This window comes from Plodia interpunctella, chromosome 9, assembly GCF_027563975.2.
Source record: "Plodia interpunctella isolate USDA-ARS_2022_Savannah chromosome 9, ilPloInte3.2, whole genome shotgun sequence".
Taxonomy (NCBI): domain Eukaryota; kingdom Metazoa; phylum Arthropoda; class Insecta; order Lepidoptera; family Pyralidae; genus Plodia; species Plodia interpunctella.
In genome coordinates, this window is record NC_071302.1 from 8,039,333 (window position 1) to 8,064,059 (window position 24,727).

General features: G+C 34.0%; 1 protein-coding gene across 1 annotated transcript in view; it reads left to right on the plus strand.

The window, feature by feature from the left end:
- cmpy (crimpy) overlaps nt 1-15,573 on the plus strand; it is a 38,094-nt gene extending 22,521 nt beyond the window's left edge. Inside the window, exons 2-3 of the mRNA XM_053749752.1 lie at nt 6,081-6,326; nt 11,499-15,573. Of these exons, the coding sequence (XP_053605727.1) occupies nt 6,178-6,326; nt 11,499-11,607 (258 nt within the window). The 5' untranslated portion in view covers nt 6,081-6,177 and the 3' untranslated portion in view covers nt 11,608-15,573. The remainder of the gene's footprint in view (nt 1-6,080; nt 6,327-11,498) is intronic.
- The last annotated feature ends 9,154 nt before the right edge of the window (nt 15,574-24,727 follow it).

Genomic DNA, 24,727 nt, shown 5'->3' on the forward strand with positions numbered 1-24,727 from the left:
TTAAGGATCGTATAGGTCCAAAATCATTAAGTAATTCCCAGCACACCACACATTATACACTCGACAGGAATCAGAATTCAGAAGGCGAGACGCACACGCGTAGAGTCGTGCGTAAACAGTGCGTGACTCGCTATACACCACTGTCTTTGTGACATTGTTTAGGTAATGTTGATTTCGGTGTCCATATGAATATAACAAATGCGTAAATCTTTCTCCGCTAAAAATATGAAACCAGAAATCTGGATTTTACATACAATGTTTTTATACTTAGTACGGCAAATTAATATTTGTTATTGTAAAAACAAGTTTTTCTGTAATATAAAACTAATGATGCGGACAAGATCAAAGATTCAGCTTAATATAAAAGCCATTTGCTTACCTGTAAAAATATGACCCTACAAAGTATTATTTAATAAAAACCCCTACATTATTTTTATATTTTTATTTATAATGTGTAAAATTTCTTATTTATAATTTTAAAACAAAATCCTCTGCCACGTCTGTCTGGCTAATTTATTCTAAATCTCCTTAGTAATAAACAGGTTCTTGAGTTAAGTATGCTATATCATGCATCTTAGATTTACATCCACTACTCCGGATGAAGCTAATTTAGTATGTTACCAAAACTCAAGCTGTTAGCTGACACATAATTTAACACTGTTGTTAAGTATATTAAGCTCGGGTTACTAGAGCGGGAACCACACACCACCTGGGACAAATAATATAACTTCCTCTTATTGCTTGTATCATTCGTGTCTGTGATCCCTCGAAGCACTATAATTTTGAAGAAGAAAAAAGGTTGACTTTAAGTCTGGTCCCCTGCATGTCCAACCACTTTAGAAGCATTTTTTCACCTGCATCTTTTCTGTTAAGGTTTTTTATGCCTTATTCGTCTTATACGACATCATCAGGAGAGCATTGGACCTAATCTAGAACGGGAATGTACCTCCAAGAAGGAATGAATAACAACGCTTACCTACAGAGTCAAAACAAAATTATTCCCATTAAATAATGTCCCAAAAAGTTGAATACGCTACCCGAGCATACAAATTAAACCTAAGTCCTTTGGCCATAAATAAATTATCAGACATAAAACCCCCCGTTCCTCACTAAGCCTCGTATAGAGCTGCCCAGATTACTAGTAGGACCCTTGTCGAAACTAAATATTGATTTTATATGAAATTAATCCTTTTATAGAAATTGATTGAGGGACTAAGTTATGCTATATAAGGTAATAAAAGATTTTTTTTACAAAACTGAAATTTTCGAAACAAGTTTCTTTTGGAGATTATCATAATAATGCATAGTCAGCTCAATCGGTTGAAGATATCTGCTTCAAAATTAAGCTATTTTTCTGCGACTTATTTAAGGTTCATCAATTTTCTAACTCAATAAAATATGTAGCTAAGTCAAATTTTAATTTCTTATTTCAACTTAGGAGTATTTACTTAAATAATACTAAGTCAACTGCCGTCTTCCAAAGCGAGGTGAAGAAGAAGCGACGGAAACTTCACCGCAGCCTTTTCTCCAAGGATGTCAAATATCAATGCGTCAATCTTCATAAAAAAACCATCGTCATAAACATTGTTAGCACTTGTTTTATTACATTGCACTAATATTTTCAGAGCTGCAGTTATGAAATTGCAGTTGAGAACAACAGTGGCTGCTATTAAAACAACATTTAGAGTTGGTTGCATCGTTAACTTTAACCTGCGCAGAAAAACGCAAAGGGCGTTGTTTTATTTAAACGACGACAGTCCGCACGTCAACGTCTGCTTCAGTTGACTGTTGTCTGTTGTAACTCACTCTTAGAGAAGCCTTTTCATAATTGTAAATAAATTAAATTTCAGTACAGTTAACTGCATTGATTATTGCAAAGTCACCTTTAAGACCTTCATATGACGTCATACGGGACAACTTCATCCTATATGACCTTTACGTAAAGGATATAGGGGTGACTTTGCAACAAGTCTGGTTTGGTTATTGTATAAAGCATCTGCGAATGCCTGATTGCCTTCGAGAAATACAGTTATAGAAATTATGGAAATTCACTTCCAAGAAATAGAAAATTAGTTGCATAATTTTCGCGTGAATAATTTCATCGGTGGCTTATTTCAGAGAGAGTAAAATAGAATCCCTTATTACCAATATAATACAACGCTATGTGCTAATGTTTGTTATGAATTTTCGACTTTTTTGCGTTGATCTGCCCTATAATAGACCACTCCATATCCTGTCATGCAACAATAGCATTCCCAAGCAGAGCTGACGTGAGCCACAACCCCGGTTGTAAAATCTTTAAAATTTTAAGGACCATTTTTACACGGTTTCGCGGCGTGTCAGATACAAACACGAAAAGATGAGAGAGGGAGAGGGATGTGCAAGAAAACAATTAACATTTCAGATACTCTTTGCCGCGGACGCAGTTGCGGACAACACTCCTAGTATGGTTGATACTTTTTTAATAACTTGATACACTATCATAACTTAGGATTTGTAGTTAATCTCGTAGTTAATTTCAACTTGGACTTAGTTAAGAACTTAACTTTCCCAGTGAATATAAGACTTTGATTAATTACCATGGAATTTACGTGGATTCATATCATAAAATTAGTTTCAAAATACTCCGAGGAGAGAAGTCAACAGCTGTTATGAGAAATATTTATATTTAACAACCCACTCTAAGAGTGAGTTGCACCGTCTTTACTTCAACTTTAACTTTAACTAGTACGCCATTTTGTCTCAATGTCAGCGGCGGAGCAATTTTAAAATATAAAATATAGTATAATTATAAAATATAGTATTTATTTCATTGAGTTAGTATCCCATAACACAAGTCTCGAACTTACTTTGGGGCTAGCCTAATCTGTGTGATTTATCCTAATATTTATTTATTTATTATTTATTTATAAACCGAAAATACCTATCTGCATGTCGGCCTTTATAAACTGTCCGTGTAGCTCGTTATTACAAAGAGCTTTCTTTGCAGCTTTCAAGTTGGTAGTTATCGATAATGAAGCTTGTTAAGGACAAGCACGAAATAATATCTAATTACGGCACGGTATTCTTGAAAACTCTTTTACACAGTATGACGTGGCTTTATCTGTGAGTTGAATAAAATGCGTGGCAAAAGTATACGTGAATTAGGTTTACCGTGTTTCTTTAAAATGATAATCTGTACTATGGTAATGTAAATTATGAATAATATTATTTATGAATGATTGATTTTGCAAATGATTCCTTACTCAAGAAAATTCGTATCGTAATGACAGTGCGGCCGAAATGCTCTAAGCACCACACAACGATGAACAAAAATAAAGTTTCTTTGGTTTTTTTATTCTTTTCTGAATTTCATACCAGGAGCATACTTCGGCTGGCAAGATTCACAATTATTAACAGCCTGCCATTAGCTTGCATTTATATGTAAAATTATTTCTGATATTCCACAAACTACATTATACATTTGTACATAAGCATAATCACAATGGTACTTCAATTAACCAATTCAACCAAATTTAATTATGGTCGCAAATACATATTAAAAAAGTAATAATACACATATATATAGTTATAATTTGTTTTTGATTAATTATAGCTATAAAATAACTAGTTTCGATTCGGTCAGTCAAAATAAAATGCCAATACTCTACCTCCTACCCCGAGCTGTTCATCAAATCTTGATTTTTATTGGCGCCGTTCCGCGCTGGATATCTTAGAGTCATTATCGAAGGTCGAACCGCACTTTTTTCAGAATTGAGCCATTTATCTGCGGGTAGTCGGCCGCTTTCCAATTTATGCCTTGTTTCCCGTTTGCTCCCAATCTCCCGCCATTAGTGTTGCCGAAAAATTCTTGGATTTTATATCGATAGTTGACCTGTAAAATCTTGTTGAATATCCATTCTCATCCTGGCATTCTATGTATAAAAATAGGTTTCATCAACGAACGAATAAATATTTTGAGCTCAAAATAAGGCAAGTGGCAAGCGAATGAATGCAACATTGTCGATAGTTTCGAAAAACAAACGTATTTGTGTTATGCTGTATGCAATGTTATTTCAAACGGTGTTGGTATTAAATAACGTATATATTTATATCGATACTATTGCTCGAACTTCAACTATCGATAATTTATTCGACAGTGGGCTATCTATCATGTACTCGCTATTCCGCAAGAACCATTTTGTTGATCATCATATATTCGTGAAATAGTGGCTATGTCTGAGAGCGAATAAAAAGGCAGGGTGTAGGTATCTCTGAGAACTCTTTGTGGAGATTTTTCTTTGTTCGCTTTTTATTTTGTTATTTTATTTAGTGTATTCCTTTTAACTAAAATGTTCAGACCGACTTTATAAATACTATGGTATTATGACGTGGTTCATTTCTCGATTTTGCGTGCCCAGTCTTTGTAGATGAATATAAAATAATTTAAAAACATTTCAAACTTAAATAGACGTCCATTTCTATACATTTTCACAGAAACTTAAATTTCGAACGCAACACTAAAACTAATAGTTACTCGAATAAAATTAAACGTAGCGAAGCAAGGCGAGAACGGAATAGATAGGAACTACATAATGGCAAAATTCGTACTCACTAATGGACAGACAAAGAGCGCCAATTTAACTAATTTCAAACATATTTCGCGAACAAAGTTCACTGGGTAATTAATAAATGGGAGAAACTTTTAAAGTATTTTGACTTTAATATTTTTATAAAATACCTACGTAATAAAATAAGATGTACAGTGAACAGCACATCAAATTACCCTGCATGAACCTCTATAGCGCGGTAATAGTGGCGAGTTTGCAATAAATATAAATTGGTTGATGATTTGCAGCGGTTTACTTTGAAGGTGACTTTAACCTGCGTGCCGCCGTCGTTTAGACAAATTGGCATATTTTGGCTTTTTTCTGCGCAGGCTAACGTCAAAGTTGACTGGTGCAACTCACCAAGTTTATTTAATAACACTAGGTATATAAAGGACCAAGCTATGTCTCACATAAAATAAATAGCCATAACGACTCAAAAAGAAGAATGTTACATACTTCGTCTTCCTAGAATTATTCAGAGCACTTCGAACTTCGGGCTTCGGATGTTATATGCACAGCCGTGGATGAAACTAGCCAACAGTAGTATGAGAGAGTGAGAGAGTAACTTAGAATTAATTTTACACAAGTTTTACCGCAATATATTTATGAGTGTCGAAAATACTATATAATCCAATGTCAATAAATGAATCCCATTTCACAATCAATTTCAACATATACCGCATCTAATTAAAAGTTTTACTACGTACAGTCGACAGCACATTAAGTTACCCCGTATAAACCTCTATGACGCGGCAATAGCGGTGAGTTTGCAATGAATTTGGGTAGAGTGATGTGCTATTGACTGTACGATCCGGTTAGGTTTTAATTAATCTAAATTTAATATACTTACGTAGGACCACTAGACCAAATTTGAAGCGCCGGTACTTAAATCGATAGATAATTACTCAGCAAGTATCTCTCCTCAATTTCACTTGGATGACGTTAAGTTTGTAAGATGATTTTAATGTATTGATAATGTTAATTTGATATTTCTAAATATTTCCTCTAGGGCGGCCTGAAGAATTTTCTTTTATACTAATTTGTTGAAACAGTCTATAAGAACATTTTATCAGATTTTTTAGTATAAGTAAATGAATACTTCAATGTTTTTTTGTTACATATAGATTAGACTCGAGATTTCCAAGATTCTTAATCAATACCTAATTCTTGGTGAAAACAACTAGTAGGGAAGGATCAAACGCTGGTATGTGAGTAAAAGTTGTAACGCTTTCAGTTCGCTGTCGATTTCGGTTTAGGTACTTTTGTTCGGACTTTCGAGTAATTTTAAGCAGTGAAAAAGTGATTTATTATTATTTAGTTGTCATCAATTATCTACCATTTTGGAACGGTTTTTGACTGATTATAAGATTATTGATCAATGAAATTTTGAAAAAAGTACCTGTCCAATACATATATTTTGTTGGACCGGACACGGCCAACAAATACCATAACCATAACCATATTTAACATACCTTCATTTCCTTGTTTCAGAATGCCGCCTACCTCCATCCGTTGAGATAACGCCAATGTGCAGCAATGTGTTACGGACATAGCGCAGTGGTTTTTCGTGTGTGATGTGAGAGACATTATGTCAAGCCGGTGGTTGGCGATGGCGGTCGTGATGGTGGTGGCCGGTGCGGTGCGGGGGTGGGACTGTGTTTGCAACCCTAGGGAGTGCGAGGCGTTGGAGCCGAGTGGGTGCCCAGGGCTGGGCATCGTTGTGTGGGATCCTTGCAGGTAAGGTTTTCGGGGACTATTTTTATTTATTAAGTTTATTGCACTGAAAAATATGATACCATATGTACAACTTAATGCGAAGCATTGTCTGCCACTTGACACTTGGGAGAAGGAAGGAACAAGACTTTCTAGTAGGCAGCAAAATTGACAGATTTAGTTAGGTATGATTTTTTAGTATTATTATTTTATTAGTATGATTTGGAGATTTTATATTAAATTTTTCGTTTATTTATAAGGATAAAATCGATCTGGGAACATAATTTTCAGACAAAAGCTGCAAACTTTCACTCCATTATAGTACTTTAAAATCAGGACTATTATTATTTATCACTATTTTTACAATTTCAATCGGTAAATATATTTTTACCACAGTCTCATTAGATTATTCATAAGGAATGTTTTTCTCATTTCTCTAGTGCTTCTGATCATAAATCTTTTTACAAACCTAAGCTGCCTGAACTAAGGTCTAGAGAGGTGACCTGCCGAGGTGGAATTGATTTCGATTCATCCATCACAGCCGCGACCTTTCCCTTGCATTAGAATTCCTATCATTCCCCTCAGTGTCAAATCTACTTATGTTGGCTACTCCGAAAAATTGCCGTAAGTAGGCCATTCTCACTCAGCATTATCGAAATGCTGAGTGAGAATGCATTATGTTTTTTTTTTTAAATATATATGATTAGAAGTAAAAGATCAAATTTTCAATGATAATTTTCCCCTAAGTTTTGAAGTAGCTTTTGGTCACATTCAACATATTGATTTTACATTGATTGTCATAATAAATTATGAGCGGACGCACGAAATAAGCGTGGACTAAGCCAAGCTAATAGGTATCACAATAAAAATACCTTTGTGAACAAATCGGCGCGACAATTACCGATGTAAAACTTGCAAGCGTCCAACATTTAAATATTCATCGAAACCTGAACAAACATGGTAGCAATGAAACAGGTACGGACGGACATGAAAAATATTCATAAAGGTGATTACACATGAATATATTATTATCTCGCGTGACTGAGTATTTATTTTACGTTGAAGGCGGAATCTCAAAGATCCACGAAGCTGACACTGATTTACATCATTTCATTTTAAAAAGGACATTTCTACTAGTTAACTGAAAGATAAAATTTTAGAGTAAGTAAAAGTAAGTAAATAAATAAAAGTACATAGTGTGTGTAGGTAGGTCTGAAATGAAATGAAATTTTATTAACTATAATATAAATTTGCTACATTGCTTATACAATTGGTCCCACACTACGCAACTCGCCTGTCCTATGGTAACCAATGTTATAGACCATAATTATAACGTTAACAGTAGCCGACAATAGGTTTACCGTAGATGTTACATGCTATACAATAATTGAAGTGAAAGATACTATTTATTTTAAAAAAAAGAAAGGAAAAATAAATAAAACTTGAACAAATATCAATGAAAAAGATCCTTTAAATCACAGACTCACAAAAGTTATTTATTATCTAAAGTGCAAACTAAAAATGTATCCAGTTTGTACTCACCCTGAAATAGTTCGTTGGAAAAGGCGTATCTGTTCTTTTTTATATCGCTGTTTGTTTTTTTTTATCTGGCTTTCTATGCAGGATAGCTCCAACATTTTTCCCGAGAAAATAATTTCTAATAGATTTTCTCAGAAACGGCCGTATGTTGTGTAGATATATCTATATCTATTCACGTTATTCATAAACAATTTTGTCACTATCGCACTGTATAATATTTGACATTTACAGAAAGAGACAAAACATACTTTAGCTTAAAGTATGCATTAAGTACTTTTTTATAATGAACAGGGTATGTCTAACCATTTCATATAGATCGATATTTTTATATTTGTAATGAAATGTCGACTCGAAATACATTTAATTTTTAAATTCAGCTACAATGGCACTTATTCGATCACTTAGGTCAATCAAAATTTCGTGTACTGGTTCAATGCAATAATACTTCATTTTGCGTACGTTTACAAAATACAATTATTTATTAATTGAAATGAAAAATTATTTTCATTTTAATATCATGTTGAAAATGCTTGAGTTTTCCGTTTTCTGTTTATTGTTGGGGTAAATGTGATTAACAATGAATGGATTCATAGTATTGAATCTAAAGTGAAAAATTAAATAGGCTATTGCCTATCAAAAGCCGGTTTCCAGTTTCTAGCCCTTCCCTTGACAGACTTTTACAATTTGCGCGGGGAGACAACCGCTACTTGTCGCGAGTAAAATCTATTATGCAGTTAACAAAATCCTTTCGCCGATCGCATACGTTAATGGGAAATAGTTTTAACAAACTTCCGTAGATTGACGAGAATAGAACGAAACAGATTATACAACACCTATTATCGTACTATTTCGATTTCCGACTTAATTACCAGTGTTCTTTATACCGAACTTTTCTTTGTTAGCGTCGTAACCCGGGATCGGACACGGATTTGGAGGTTTTCCAGACCGTGGCTATGAAGAGTCGATTACCCCATTTTTTTCTATGTACAAGATATACGATAGGCTGCTATTTATGTATCCGGAACTGGCCAATAATTCTAGAATATTTAAAAAGTAATTACAACATTTGAAAATAGAACTCTTCGGCTAGAGAATAAATATTTTTCATGTCCCTGTCATTTGTTTTTTTCAATTGGCGCCAATTTTGAAAATAGCTTGTCTTCATTGCCATGGATTTAACTCGTGAACATTTTCGCGCGATGATTTATTATGATTTTCGGCGTGGATTAACTCAAAAACAGTGCATCGAACAACTGATTTTAACTTTTGGAGATGAAGCACCATCGAAAACCACTGTGTATTATTGGTTTAAGGAATTTCAACGTGGACGGTCTATGCTCACGGATGAAATTAAGGAGGGTCGTCCTAAATCGGTAGTGGTACAACAAAATATTGATGCTGTGCGACAATTAGTAATGCAAGATCGTCATGTTACATACCGCGAGATAGAGGCGTCTCTGGGCATTAGTATGACGAGTATACACGCGATATTACACGAATATTTAATTGTTAAAAAAATTTGTTCGCGTTGGATTCCGCACAACTTGAGCGTAGATCAAAAACAGGCTCGTGTCGACTGGTGTAAGAAAATGATAAAAAAATACAACCGTGGCACGTCAAAAGCTGTTTATAATATCTACACAGGTGACGAAACCTGGATCTATGCTTATGACCCTGAAACTAAACAGCAGTCAACGGTGTGGGTCTTTCAAGATGAACCGAATCCAACAAAAGTTGTTCATGCGAGAAGCACTTTAAAGCAAATGGTCGCTTGTTTTTTTGGTATCAACGGACATGTAGCTACAGTGCCACTAGAGAATAGTAGGACGGTTAATTCTGAATGGTACACCACCATTTGTTTGCCAGAAGTCTTTGAAAAAATACGAAAGAACAACCCACAACGCAGAATCATACTTCATCACGACAATGCTAGCTGCCACAAGTCGGCTGAAACAAATAATTTTTTGGAGGGTCAAAAGATTGAATTGACGGGTCATCCGCCGTACAGCCCCGACCTGGCACCCAATGATTTTTATTTATTTCCAAACATTAAAAATAAATTACGTGGTCAACGTTTTTCGAGCCGCGAAGAGGCCGTTGATGCGTTCAAAACACACGTTTTGGACATACCTCAATCAGAATGGAAAAAGTGCTTTGAAAATTGGTTTCATCGTATGCAGAAGTGCATAGATCATCGCGGAGAATACTTCGAGAAACAATAAAACCATATGTAATAATATATGTTTGTTTAATTTTGTTATTCCGGATACATAAATAGCAGCCCTCGTATATGTTTTAAAAACAAATCATTTAAAACAAAATGATTGATTGAATATAAAATCGCTAATAAACGGTCTTTTTTATTTAAATTAATTTAATAGGCATTTATAATTTAGTTTTAATTTTCGTTAAATTTAGTTTTTAGTTAATTGTATATTTTACGGACTGAACGATGATAGGTGGAGTAGGGTGCTAGCTAAAAGAACTACGGCCTACAGATGGCAAGAGTCCTTCCAGCAGTGTGTATAAATAGCTGCCGAGCTTAATAATGATAGTCGTAACGGATAAAATGTTTTCGAAGAAATATTTTCGATAAAAATAAAAGTTGCTGCAGCATCAATTTTTTTAAATTTATATTGAGGGTCCCTATTCTTGTGGAGGCCCAAGGGCAGTTTCTTCGAATGCCCACTCCTAAATCCAATACAGTTCGGGATATATAAAGGGACTGATCCGCTTTGTATACGTTGGTAAACTTCAAAATAAGGAAGTCTTTCAGCTAATGCAATTACTAAAGTTTGGCCAGAAACTTGGTCTTGCAGATTTCGAAACATAAATACCGGTGGGGCACGAAAATGCTTTGAACAATTTTAATATCTTTCGCAGTTTTTGCTACTTGGTGCAAGCGCTACTTGGACACCGCAAATCAAAGATATTCTTGTTAATAATATTTTATGAGATGATAAAAAAATATTAATTGTTAAAGATGTTTTCTTTTTTAATTTGATAAGTACTGCTAATCAATCTATGTCTATGAATAATATCTTAGATATAAATGTGGCCGTCCAAATCAAAAGGAACCTTATGGCGCGCGGCACTTAGGCCTTTATTGCCGTTGTTCGAATACAAAACAACGGCAATAATGGTCTAAGTGCCGCGCGCTATAAGGTCCCTTTTGATTTGGACGGCCACAAATCGTTAGAAGTCATAAAAGAACGTGGTCGACTATTCTGTTTTTTCGTTTAAATTTTTTGAGGCTGGGTGGCCAGTACATAAAACCACTGTTTACCCTCGGAGGGAGGGTGTTTGTAAGAATTCAACAATTTTTTTAAATTATTTTGATCTATGCAACTAAGAGATAAAAATCCTTGAGAGGCAACAACAGCATTCCTAAAGAGATGATGTGAGAGTTGAGCAGGTTGTTAAATCATAGCCGAATTTTAAACTGACTCCGGCTTTGGGATGTCGCTACGCAGAGTTTAAACGAGACATTTTTGTAAATATCTTATTTACACGCTATGGTCAGTGCAGTCTTTTAGTTTTCCTTCACCAGAAGCAAGTGGTGGTTTGTGGCTTAACAGGAATCTAATTGGTACAAAAATTCACTAGGACTGACACCGCGTTGTTGATTACCATTTTAATATTGATTTTTTTTTTCAGATGCTGCAAAGTTTGCGCAAGAACGCAAGGTGAAGACTGTGGAGGCTTCAGGGGTACATGCGAGCCAGGTCTCAAGTGTTATGAGGGCTCTTGTACGCCCATAACGTGAACAACAGACAAACAAACTTGTAATATATGTGTATAGTGTTGAATAGAACATATCCCCGAAGTATCAGAGGACCAGCGGTAGCAACAGTAGAAGTCTCACGATATAGAAATGTCAGTGACAATAAAAAAATTAGAAGTGCGGGGCGATTTCATTGTAAATTTTCCGTAGTCAGTTGACAACTGACGGGTTTTGTATACAAAGTTAGGTGTTCATTCTAACTGTTATATGTCGTAATGTATATGCCTCATGTTTATTTTAAAATGAGATTATTTTAAAGTTAATGAAATACATGATAAAAACTTTCTATAACTAATCCTAAGCTGCTTAAGCGTTAGTATATTATTTTTCCGTGTATTTTATAAATAAATAAATATGTATAGACAAATCACACAGATTGAGTTGGCCCCAAAATAAGTTAGAGACTTGTGTTATGTGATACTAACTCAATGATACTATATTTTATAACATATACATATATAAATAAACATCCAAGATCCAAGTCAATCTGAAAAAGTTCATTTTCCATGTTGAGCTGACCGGGGATCGAACCCGGGACCTCAAGTGTAGGAGCCCGGCGTGATGATCATTAGGCCACGTCGTCGTGAGGTCGTCGGTCATCATCTCATGCAATTCTTTAGTCGACTAACCTTGGTATAAAATGTCTGTTTAAGATAACATTTTTTATGAAATATATGGATTTCATTTGGTATTTCCATTTGCCACTATGAATATTTTTGGTTACATGAAATCCAGAGAATAATTGTTTTCCTTCAATTAAGTATGTCAAGATTGTATAAAATGACTTTTATTTTCAAGTTTACGTAAGTTTACATTGTTCGAGTTAATTTAAACATAAACTATTTACGAAATACATGCCAAAGTTCTAGAACACGGGACTGGTTTCATCTTATTATATATATATTTTCATGTATTTTTCGAAATAGGTATTATTTCAGGCGTTACAGATACAGTACAAAGTAGTCCTACTATAGAATGACGGTACGTTGTAAAGATTATTTCTTTTCGAACGAGCGCAAATTTCATTTTGATGCCCGAACTCGACGTCGGACGATAAGATCTTGGCTTTGTGTACCCTCGTTATGTCCCCATTCAACTCTATCATGAATGGTTTTTCGTGAAATTTTGCTAGCAGACATAGTCTTTGAGGAATACAGTCTAGAAACTTCGGTACGTTTAATTTACAGTCTTGAATAACATGAATTATAAGATAACAATCTTTGGCGTAATTTGCATTGTATATTTGAATTGGTAACTAGCATGATCATATGATTAAACACAAATCTCTAACTTAGAGTTGGTTGCGTCATTCAACTTTGACGTTTACTTAAACGTTTAGATAAAATGATGTACTTTGAGCTTTTGTGCGCAGGTTACAGTTAACGTAAAATTGACTCGTGCAACCGGCTTAAGTACGGTTAAGCATTATTTATCTGGTACTGAGGAAATCATTGCTTTATGGACAGCCTAGTAAAAGTATAACTTTAAATATAAACTTGTAAGCATAAGCCGTGTTTCTATTTTTATTCATGAACGTAACAAGTTATGGTCACAGCGAATTTTGCTTTTTAATATTTCATTCATTCAGTCCTCATTCTATTTTGACTTTCCAGTTTATGATGAAAAATATTTTAAATATTACGACTGTAACATTTCTGTGAATTTGTTACGTAACTTACATAAAATTTCTAACTTATTTGTGCAAGATTAAAAGAAAATTCTCATTTTATTCTTATTTTGTCAAAGGTACACTCGCAAATATTTTTTTAAAGGAATATTAGTTTTAAATAAATGTCTAATATTTTTACAATGTAGGATTATAATCGTATTATATTAAAAAAAAAATAATTTACTTATTATAATTTATACTTATGTTCTCATATTTTTTAAATCTAATTACTATAATAATAATAGTGTTTTCTGAAAATTGGTCGCAATTCCATGGTGTGCATGCAGCCGTGCCTCGAATCGTGCTGCATGAAATTATAGAAAAAACAAGGCCCCTACATGTTGGACCCATGTCCCCATGTCCCCATGCAAGCCTCAATGAACCGGGCCACGGCCCGTGAATTACTAGAGGCAACATATTAATAAAATGAAGAAATAAAAATGCAAATTAAATGAACATTGTAACATTTGTTTCAGATATATAAATATTGTTATTTAAATTATGTGTACATGTTTCTGTGTGCTTCCAGGTTACATGTAGTGTAGAATTATAATTGTATGTTGGTAAAGTTAGTAAAAAACCGACTAATTCGACCATTTTCAAAAATAATCTGTCACATTAAAATATCATTGGGCAATTAACCAAATAGGTTCTATCGATCTATCTCATCTCCGTATATTCCCGGTTGCGTTCAGGGTTGTGACGCCGCGAAGCCCAGGGTCAGGGTTAAAAATAACCTTGAAATTTTGAAAATCGGCTGCCCGCCTTATATCAACCCGCCTTAGGAATGCTATTGTTGTCTATCAGCTGCCACCAGAGGTACCTAGAATCTGGTTATTAAACATTGAAATAAGTCACAAAGATCTAAATAATGTTAATATACTCGTGTAAGAGGAATCGGTTAAAATGCAAATATTTACGCGAAAATGAGGCGCGTTCCGTCTCATTTTCTTTGTCAATTTGACAGTTTATTGATGTAATTTAACAGTTTCATGTTAGATTGTAATATGAAAAATTGCGATAAATTGTCATTAGTGTCCTAAAGTCCACAATTTCACGACAGTCTTGCGAGATTGTAAACTAAGAGCGTTGGTAATTTCATAGTAACTTAATATGTTCAATTTTTTTCTATCGAAAATTCAAATTCAAATCATTTATTCAGAAATTAGACCTTCACAGGCATTTGTTCACGTTAATTTACATTAAATAATTATTTCTCACAAGCTACAAACTCTGACTAATCTTGTTCGATTGAGACTGTCCCTATGAATACAGAATCATTAACAGAATCATAAAAAAAAACGTCAGGCTGCCTCGAACATAACTGGTTAAATTACATGGCCCTTCTAATCTTCTGATTACCTTGAAACTATGATGTTACTTTTGGACTAAATTCATTGGCTGGGTTGAACCAGTCAACTTTGACGTTAATCCGCACAGAACGCCATTTTATCTAGCGCAAACGTTAACGTCAAATTTGACTAGTGCAACGTTGTAAATATATTCTTAATAGTATTTTTATCTTGTATGTATGGTAGATAAATGTATGCGGTATAATAGTGGACAGTAACCGTAAGATTTCGTATAAAATATTGAGTTGATTTTACGAGTTTGTTTTAACTTTGAATCATATAAAAACAGTATTAGATTTGGTGTAAATTGTTGACATGAAAATATAAAAGTATTAGGGCTAATTAAAAATATTAAAAAGTAATTTAGCATAATAAGCTTTAATATGGTTATTTTCATAATTGTATTGCGGCCAATTCTAATTTCATTGGCATTGCATTTATTTTTCGCAGGTATTCATGACTGAGGCGTTTACCCCAAATAATGGGTATATCTAATTCTGGTATTATGTGAAGGCCATTTAATATTTTTTTTGTATATATATATATATTTTAATATATTTTTATTAAAATATATGTTATTGTTCCAACTTAAAAACATACTTATAAACAAATGGCGAACTTAATACCAAAATCATATTTCGTTTACAGCTAATTTGGAAATGTTCGCCTATTCCTCAAGAAAGAATTCGATAAAGGAATATGTTTTACAAATAAATCATAACAATATTATATCAATTTCACACATTTCGTTTACAAATACACTATATAATATTTTATAAACACATAAATTTCCTTCATTGTAAAACTATAGCTGTAACCGAAGTGTAACCACCCCAAATATATTGTACCTAATGTAAGTTGTACAAATACGGTAATTCTGAGCTACTTGTTAATTGTGCACACATTTAATAAAACATAAGTAAATTAAAGGAAACCGCTTTTTATTTAACCTTTCACAAATTTATATATATTTCCCAATACTATCAATTTGAATGAATGAATGATTGTAAGATTTTGTCATGAAAGTGTGAAAAACATATTTATAAGCATAATATAATACCTCTAAAAGGTTTATTATATTCAGTTTGTAATTGTTATAAATCGGAACTGATCAAACAAAGAGACTAAAATAACAGCTATAAATATGTACGGACCAATTTATAGCGATCGATGCTTGTGTTGAAGCAAATCGTTTGTGTTATGGGATACTAGCACGACGATATTATATTTTTCGGATATTATATTTTAAAAAACAACACCCAGGCTCAGGTCAATTTGAAAAATATATTTTTTTTATTTTGACCTGAACGGGGATCAAACACGTTGTAAAGAAGCCATTAAATCCAAGACAGCTGGCAACATAAATTGTATGATAAAAGCTGTGTTGTGTTCAGCCAATTAGCGAACCAATGTAATAAAAAATAAATATATATAAAAATTCACTTCTTCAAATTACAAACGAAAAATGTAAGTGGATTAATAAGTTTATAAATAAACGATTATATTTGATAATTCTAACAACCTTAATAATTATTTCTTCGGCTAACAACGATATAAAATGAAACAGGAAAAAAAATATCTTATTAAAAAAATAAAGATTTCGAAGAACTGGTGCACCTTCTGGGTTTCGTATTCATTTATTCATAACGAGTGTGTTATTGCTAACACTGGCGTCAGATTTTATGCAAGCCGTCCATAGGCATCTGACATGACTTATACGACTATATACCGCCATCTAGTGTCAAGTAGTCGCATGCTCATTAGTGAACTGAACTGTCCACCAATGTGCTGGTTCCGCTGACAAGGTGGCATTTGTTCCCTTATTCGCCTCGTACGAAATCCACGAAAATGGTGGACCTATTCTAAGGCGGAACCACGTGCAGCATAACGTGGAATAATAAATAAGATATTTATTTCCGAAGTTCTATTAAGAAAACAACTCGTTGCGCAGTTAGCATATATATATTTATCTGATATATAAAGTAGTATATTCGACAGCATCACTGGTATATAAATCCGCCCGGGATATCCCAGGAGGGACATACGGACGAAGGATATAAAAACAGGATTTATAAAGAAACATATTACATTTTAGTCTGTATTTCAGTATGTTGTTTTACTGCCAAGATTCCACTTGTTTCTTTCTTGATAGATCATTACGATACTTTTCTGAATTTATTTATTTGAACTGGGTTGATCGTAAACAGAATGAATTTCTTATGACAATTTTGGTTTATTTTTCTAAAGAATAGAATAAAATTTTATTACAAAATTATCATACAGCCAACAGCACAACAAGTTACTCTGCATGTACCTCTATGGTACGGTAATAGCGGCGAGTTTCCAATGAATTTGGGCAGGTTGATGTCCTGTTGACTGTACTGGCTATATTTGCCATAATCCACAAAAAAATCTAGCCATATTTTGTAAATAAATTCAATATTTTGTCATATATTACGTAAATAACTTTTTTCTAGCTATAAATCTGAATTATCTATTCATACATTTTCGTTTAAATTTAAAAGTTTATGTCAATGTTTAAATTAGGACCACATGTGCATGTGAAACTTTAAAATATGGCCCGAATATATCGCGAGTTAACTCGGCCGGCGTCCTAGTTGAACTAAAAATGCGACAAGGCAGCGTGACGCGGCATGACGCTATAGTATCAAATGTGCTTACGCATGGCCTATGTTTTGGGGTATTGTCGCTGCAATACTACTTACTAACTATACTACAACATTAGTATGATATACATACTAAAATAATAAATGCTTTACTTGAATGTTATGTATGTACATGTGCGTGTGACACAGTTATAGTTTAGAATATATAGTTGCTATTAATCGATTTTTGTTACTATTGATGGATAAGACGCAAAGATCGTGCGAAGTGAAGAAGAAAATCTAGGAAAGCGCAGATGAGATAGAGATACCATCGCATTGCGTCAACTAGTGTAGCTACAGTGCTAGGACGGGTAAGCTCGTGTTAACATAAACGTCGTACGATAAAATATATTTTCAGATGACATAACTCAAAATGACATGCTATTATTCTGTATCAGACTGTCGGTTATAAAGTCGCCGAGAATTGTGGCGGACATATTGCTTTTATTAGATGTTGGGAACGACTCTATTTTAAAGGCTCTTTTGTAGTAGACAGATGCCGGGATTGTGTTCTTGTGAAACGATAGTAACTAGTTGTTCGCCACGAACTTAGATCTCGCAAACACAATAGATTTTTGATAAGTTTTTACAAAATTGTGAATATTTCAAAAACGACTTCACCTATTTTGTTTATCCACGAACTTAGAAATTTTATTGACAGATTCTACATACCTTTTCACTTTTTTCAAAATCAGACCGAAAGTTATCGCGTTACATAAACATACATACAAAAAATGTATTTTTGCCCCAAATTAATTTGTATACCTCGCTCGCTCGAATATAAATTGGGTTGGAATGTGAGTTGCGACAACAATAATAATAACGAAATTTAACATTAATTTGTTCCACCTCAAAGTTTAGTAAGAAGGTAACAAAAGTTTCGTACATTTTACAAACCATCTCGCTAGTATTCATTTCCATTGCTAAAATTACTTATACATTTTAACGAGTTCCCAGAATTTCACATTGAGCATGCAAAACTCTGGATTTTCGAAATTTTGTCACAATAACGAAAATGAAACATTTTGGAATATAAGATATCTATAAAATGTAAATGTTATAATGATGTTTTGCTATAACTTATGCGAAATTGTAACCATTACTTTTTGTATTTATGTTCAAAAATATGATCTAAAGAGATACTTAGCGTTGTTTCGTACTTCATTTATTCTTTAACAAAATTAACTAATTAAACTAATTAAATATAAACTCATTGAACAACAATATGTTGCGTTGTTTATACATGTTTATATAAATATGTTCTTTTCATAATAAATATATGAATATGGATTACTTATTACAGACATAATACATCATTAAACTACCGCCTACATATATACACTTATTTTACGTAATCAAATCTCAGAAAGCCCACCACTTCAAATATTTAATCTGCCTACTTAATTCCTTCTTAATTTACTTTAATATTTTATATATATTTCTTTAATTAATTGCAAGATTATGGCTATTTCCCTTTTCTAAACAGATAGGTAAATCTCTGCAGAAGGCAGTCATTGACTTTTTAAAAAGCTTAATTTTCTAGAAAATAAATAATTACCACTTTTAATATTTAAGAATTTTAATATTTTATTTCAATAATCAATAGGGATTAGACAGATAGTAAATGTTATTCTAAATTTATGTATAATCTATTTTTTCCAATTGTCTATAATCTTTTGCTTTTTCAATTTTTTTTATCAAATATGTTACAAAGGGCGGAGTTAAAGTTATATAGCCAGCATTCTCTACGAGTCAACCGATATTATAATGTACTTCAACATCTGCAGCCCTCCGTGACCCACTGCTGGGCATAGGCCTCCTTCCGTCTCCGCCAACCATCTCTGTCCTGGGCCATCCCCATCCAGTTGTTGCCAGCAATTTCCTTTATATCATCGACCCATCTAGCTGCCGGATAATATACTTAGTTAAAAAAAATCTTTGGTTATTTTTCTAGATGAATACTGATCTGCATCAAAGAACCACATCTGTATCTGCATTGAACATGCCAGCAGAAGGCAGAACATTATTCCGGGCGATACGAAGCAAATATCATTTTAATGACCGCGCCTCGATAGCGTCCCGGCATCTCGATTTGTGCTAGGGCTGCCAAGTTTGTATGTATAAAGACAAAATGTTTATATGTACGGAACATGATGTACGGAAGTCAGATTAACAATTTATTCGATATACACAATTTAGACACACCTTGTATGTAGTTGTAGAGAGGTTCGATCGCCCTGCGATAGTGGCGGTGTAAATCACTCTCATAATAGTCATTCATTGATCCACTTTAAAAAAACTTTAACAAATAAAGAAGATAGGTTAAATTATAAAAAAAAACAATACTTTGTAACACTATTTATCGCTGCGTAATTGCAGTGTAATGTGGTACTGTGGTAGCAATAGGTACTGTGGTAATTTCATTATTGGTAAATAAGCCTTTTTGATATCAAGCACTAATTATATAAATATTTTTTATAAAAATTTGAGAAGCGTTAAGTCCATAACTGTCCTAAAATAGAATAGAATATCGCTTAATTCTTTCGGCGCACAAAGCGAGCGTACGCAATGTATTTCATAAGACATGTATTTCCAACCCTAACTTTATCGGTCTTGACGCAGAAAGTCGCTTTCGCAAAATGTCATTACAAAGATATCTGTTGAGAAAGAGACGAATTACGTTTAGCAACACAAGTGCTACAAAATCGGCTTTGTAAATACGTTGCGATTAATTTTGTAAATCGTATTATAAAAATCTTATCATAAAAGGGACTTTCTGCATCAGGACCGATAAATATAGTGTTGCTAAAAAATATACGTCTTATTTACATTTGCAACAAAAACAAAGATGCAAAAAAGTGTCATTGAAGACTGACATTAAATAGACAACACTCAACGGTCTAAAGTAAGTTTGTATCGCGGATCCAGTACACACAAACACAGAACTGCACACAAATATTTGTGATTACTTATTTGCCCGTGTTGAACCCATTGCCTCCAAATAGCAGGCGGACCACTACGCCACGAACTAACCCTACGGTCGTCGTAACATTGAAAGTGTCGTTGTGGGATGAGTCAAATTATTCACGATGACATTTTGCGAATGTGACATTCTGCGTCAAGACCACTTCATCGTTCCTCGTCGTCACATTGAATAGCTTTTGTGTGAACATTTACCTTTGTTGTTCTGACAGAATCATGACAGAAGGCCCAAGTTGTTAAGATTACAACGATTTACGATATAAACGTGGAAATTGAGGTTTTATTACAGGAAATTGTAATCAAAAGCACATAAATATTACAAAATATTGTTGTTGTTAACATGTTGATAAGAAATTATTTATGAAAGTGTAAAATACATTACGATTCCACGGTGCGACGTCGTCGGTTGGAATATTATAATTATGTCATCAACTGTTGAAAAGATTCACGTAACACGAGGTGTACCTATTATTTAACCTCATTATAATACGAGTATTGTTTATGTAAATATTTCAGCAATTATATTATGTTAATTTTGTGCCTAGAATACTAATAACACAATAACCAAAAACTGAATATTTCAAGTTATCAGACAATAATTTATTGTGATGATTATTATTGACAAATAACGTTATGGAACCATAAATAACTATATAATAAGAATTCATCTAGGACTCGCTTACAAATAATCCACATTCACAATAATAAGAAAGTGTGTCTGTTTCTTTCACGTCAAGACGATGAATTGAATTTTGAATTGAATTTAGGTATACACCTAGTAGGAGAGTGAGCTAAAGAGTATAGGCTACTTTTTTACCGCAGGAGGAACCGCGGGCAACAGCTAGTTATTTAATCCATTTCTACTACTTTCGATAAGTTTATTTAAGTTTACTAAGTTTTTATTTAAACATTTCTTTGGAAATTAACTTCACTGGCATTTTTGACGTCTAATTTTACATTTCAGAATTATTATGGCTAAAAAAAATAAGTTGAGCTTATTTTTTTTATTTCTTTTTTTGTGTGTGTATACATACACTACATGAAACAAACAAAATATTTGAGCACTAACCTGACAGACAAAACTGTAGGCAACAGCTATAGTTATCTATAAGGCAAAGTCTCGATAATCGGATTTTCAGAGAATCAAATCATTCTACGTTCTCTTCATACTAAACTCAACAATGTTAAGTACAGAACAAGCCATGTTTAGTATTGTGGAATTGTTAGTTTAACGTGAAGGAAAACCCTTTCTTGTACACGATAGGGGAGGGCCTGGGAAGGGTGGGATCATAAAATATGGAGATATCAGATACACACCTTTCAATCAATACTATCCAAATGAAGTAGCTACGGCATAGGGTGGGTTGCACCGTCAACTTTGACGTTAACTTAACATGCGCAGAAAAATGCAAAGTACGCCATGTTGTATAAACGTCAGCGGCACGCCGGATAAATCAATGTAAAATTTGACGGTGCAACCCACCCTTACTGTTCGTAACAATAAATGAATTTTCCGAGGAATTTCTCGAAGCATACACGTTTGCAAATACACCTAATGAAATGCACCTTAATATTCCTCGAAGCGCACCTTTTAGCACTTCTCACCATCGAATCGATTCGAAGTGAGACGCAGCGAACCAATCACATTGCTGTGTGATTGTCGTTGCGTCACAATGGCGCAATTATTAGTTCGATACGTCTCACGACATTCGAAGGTCAAAAGTGAAAAGCAAACTCGAACTATATTCACACACAAGGTGATTCGGTGATATAGTTATCTAGATGATATTTACAGAATACAGGCTAACGTCTAGTTTGGGGATGGACTATTGCCGGTTGGAAAACAGGGATCAATTTTAAAAAAGAAACCTCCGTGCTCCCGTGCTTCGGAAGGCCCGCCAATCTACAATGGGCTCGCGTGATGAATGATGGCCCATGATCCTTATCCATAAGGAAGGCCTGTGCCATAGCAGTTTATACCTTAAATGGCTGATGATGTAAGAAATTTAAAATTTTATTTAGGTTATTGGAAAAAATGTGTTAACTTTCTGCTAAGTGATTATTTTCTAGCGATGAGGCGACCACGGACCTGTAATTAATGCGAAACAAGGAGAAAATAAAACATTCCGAGACACGTAGCGGGCTAGACACCGCATAATTAAAATAATATTAGGATTTGAATAAGTTATGCTTCAATACGATTCTACGTAAACATCAAAGGAAGAATTTTGCTAAATTATTTTTTTTATTTATGAATTTGCTTGTACATATGTATACTTTATAGATAGAAGAGCCTGTACAATTATGAGCGAAGTATGTAAATTACAAGATAATACTGTTATACTGCAGCTAAGAGAAAATACTGCACGAACGTTATCTAATATTGTTAATTGATTACAGAATTGTCTATCTAACAATGCTTAAAAATTGTAAGTACAGTCACATCGACCTATCCAAATTCATTGCAAACTCACCGCTATTACCGCGGCATAGAGGTTCGTGCAGGGTAGCTTAATGTCCCCACCGACGGGTTCCCATCTTGTCGCGATGGTGGGGCTTAGTAACCGGGGGGGCTGGTCTGACACAACCAGCCACCTCGGTGAACCAAGAGGAACCCAAGGCCAGAGACTTTGGTGGGTGCTTTGGGCCTGGTGGACGGTCCCCTCGGTAGTAGTACCCTACTGCCATTGGCTGGTGATCCGCCACCAGCCTTTGGATGTGGAAACTAGAGGGGACCAGAGGTGGGGTCGCGGGGTTTCGTCCTCCGAAAAAAAAAGGGTAGCTTAATGTGCTGTTGACTGTACGACAGTAATAAATGTGCGACCTAAATCAATCTTCATTTTATGAATAACAGTTCTGTTTTTTCATAGACAAAATATTTTTAGTATAACATTTTTTATACTAAAAGTATCCGATACTCAATTATCTTGGAGCGGTATTTCGCTGACTTTTGGCGGGTGGCGGCCCCGCTGTGCATTACTGATAACCGCCATTTTCTTTTGTGAAAATCAAACTAATAGTTTGCCCAAGGCTTATGGATCGTAATAAATTTTATTTCATCTTGACGTATCTGCCTTTTTCTATTAGTTACTCAGTTGAAATTCTCCCGAGGAAAAGTGATTGCACATCGCTACTATTATAAATTTCGATTGTCTTTTTTCGCCTTGGAATAATGTTTTACTAAGTACATAGTAAATTCATGTTTAAAATTCTAATTCAGGTATTAAAAATTCTGAATTAAAAACTATATCAGTATATTTATTTAATTAAATAAATCTTCAATAGTAATATCAATATTCATTCACACATTAACATTTTATTCCACATTTTTTAACACCCAAGTTACAAAAACTATGCGAATAAATAAAAACGCAGACCTAACAACATCATTGTAGCATAAAAAATATCTTGAAACGGGCTGAAAAATAAAATTGTTAAAAGACATAAAAAAATAATAATAAAGGCCAGCATAATTTGTGTCATTATACCGTCGCTTAGCCCGGCGCATTATAATTTCAAGTGCATAATAAATTAATTACGCTAGCAAAATTTTTTAATACGTCCATAATTTTGTGTCAAAATTATATCATCATAAAGCCATTGTCCTTAGTTCATTACCTCTGACTTGGGATTAAGGCAGCATCGTTAATTCGCATGTAAAGACAATACGTAAAGCTGACCCGTGGTCCTTTAAAATTATAAAACGCCCAGTGTAAACTGAGCTACCATTTTATGTCATTTGAGTTATGATATTCGGACATAATTGAAGATAATCTGGAGAGGGGAGGTCAGGATATGTTGGCCGTTTGGTCGTGTAAAATTGTAATTCTAAAATGCGGTCATTATCAATGCAACGACCCTGGGAGGGACAGAGACACGGGTTGTGCGACAAGCCAAGTCAGATTAGTCCCACATATAAAGTTTTAAATTAAACGGGAGATGGGATAGTGGGTGTGCTAACAGCCTATTGTGTTATCCCCTTCGTAAATTATTTTAAAGGCTTTGTGCTTCCTCGGGATATGACTCGTTGACGGGTATTTAAATATACGCGGCGTTTTCTCTATTTTCTCTAAAATATTTTCTTGTTAAGTATTGTGCTATCAATGATGTAAATAAAGAATTAGAATTTCTTATTAAGTTTCATAAATATCGTCATTAGACTTACATGTAATAAACATTCTAGTATCCATAAACCGACCCGTATTTATTAATTCATATCGAGTGTATTTAAATTGCTAACACTAGTGTCAGATTTTATTCAAGTTGCTTGAAGGCACTGTTACGACTAACTATCTTGTGGCAAGTAGCCGCATACACAACATATTAATCTAAACTGTCAATCAATGTGCAGGATTCTTCACGATGTTTTCCTCCACCGGAAGCAAGTGATAGTCGATAAAAACTACTATACATTAGTCAGATTGGTAGCCAAA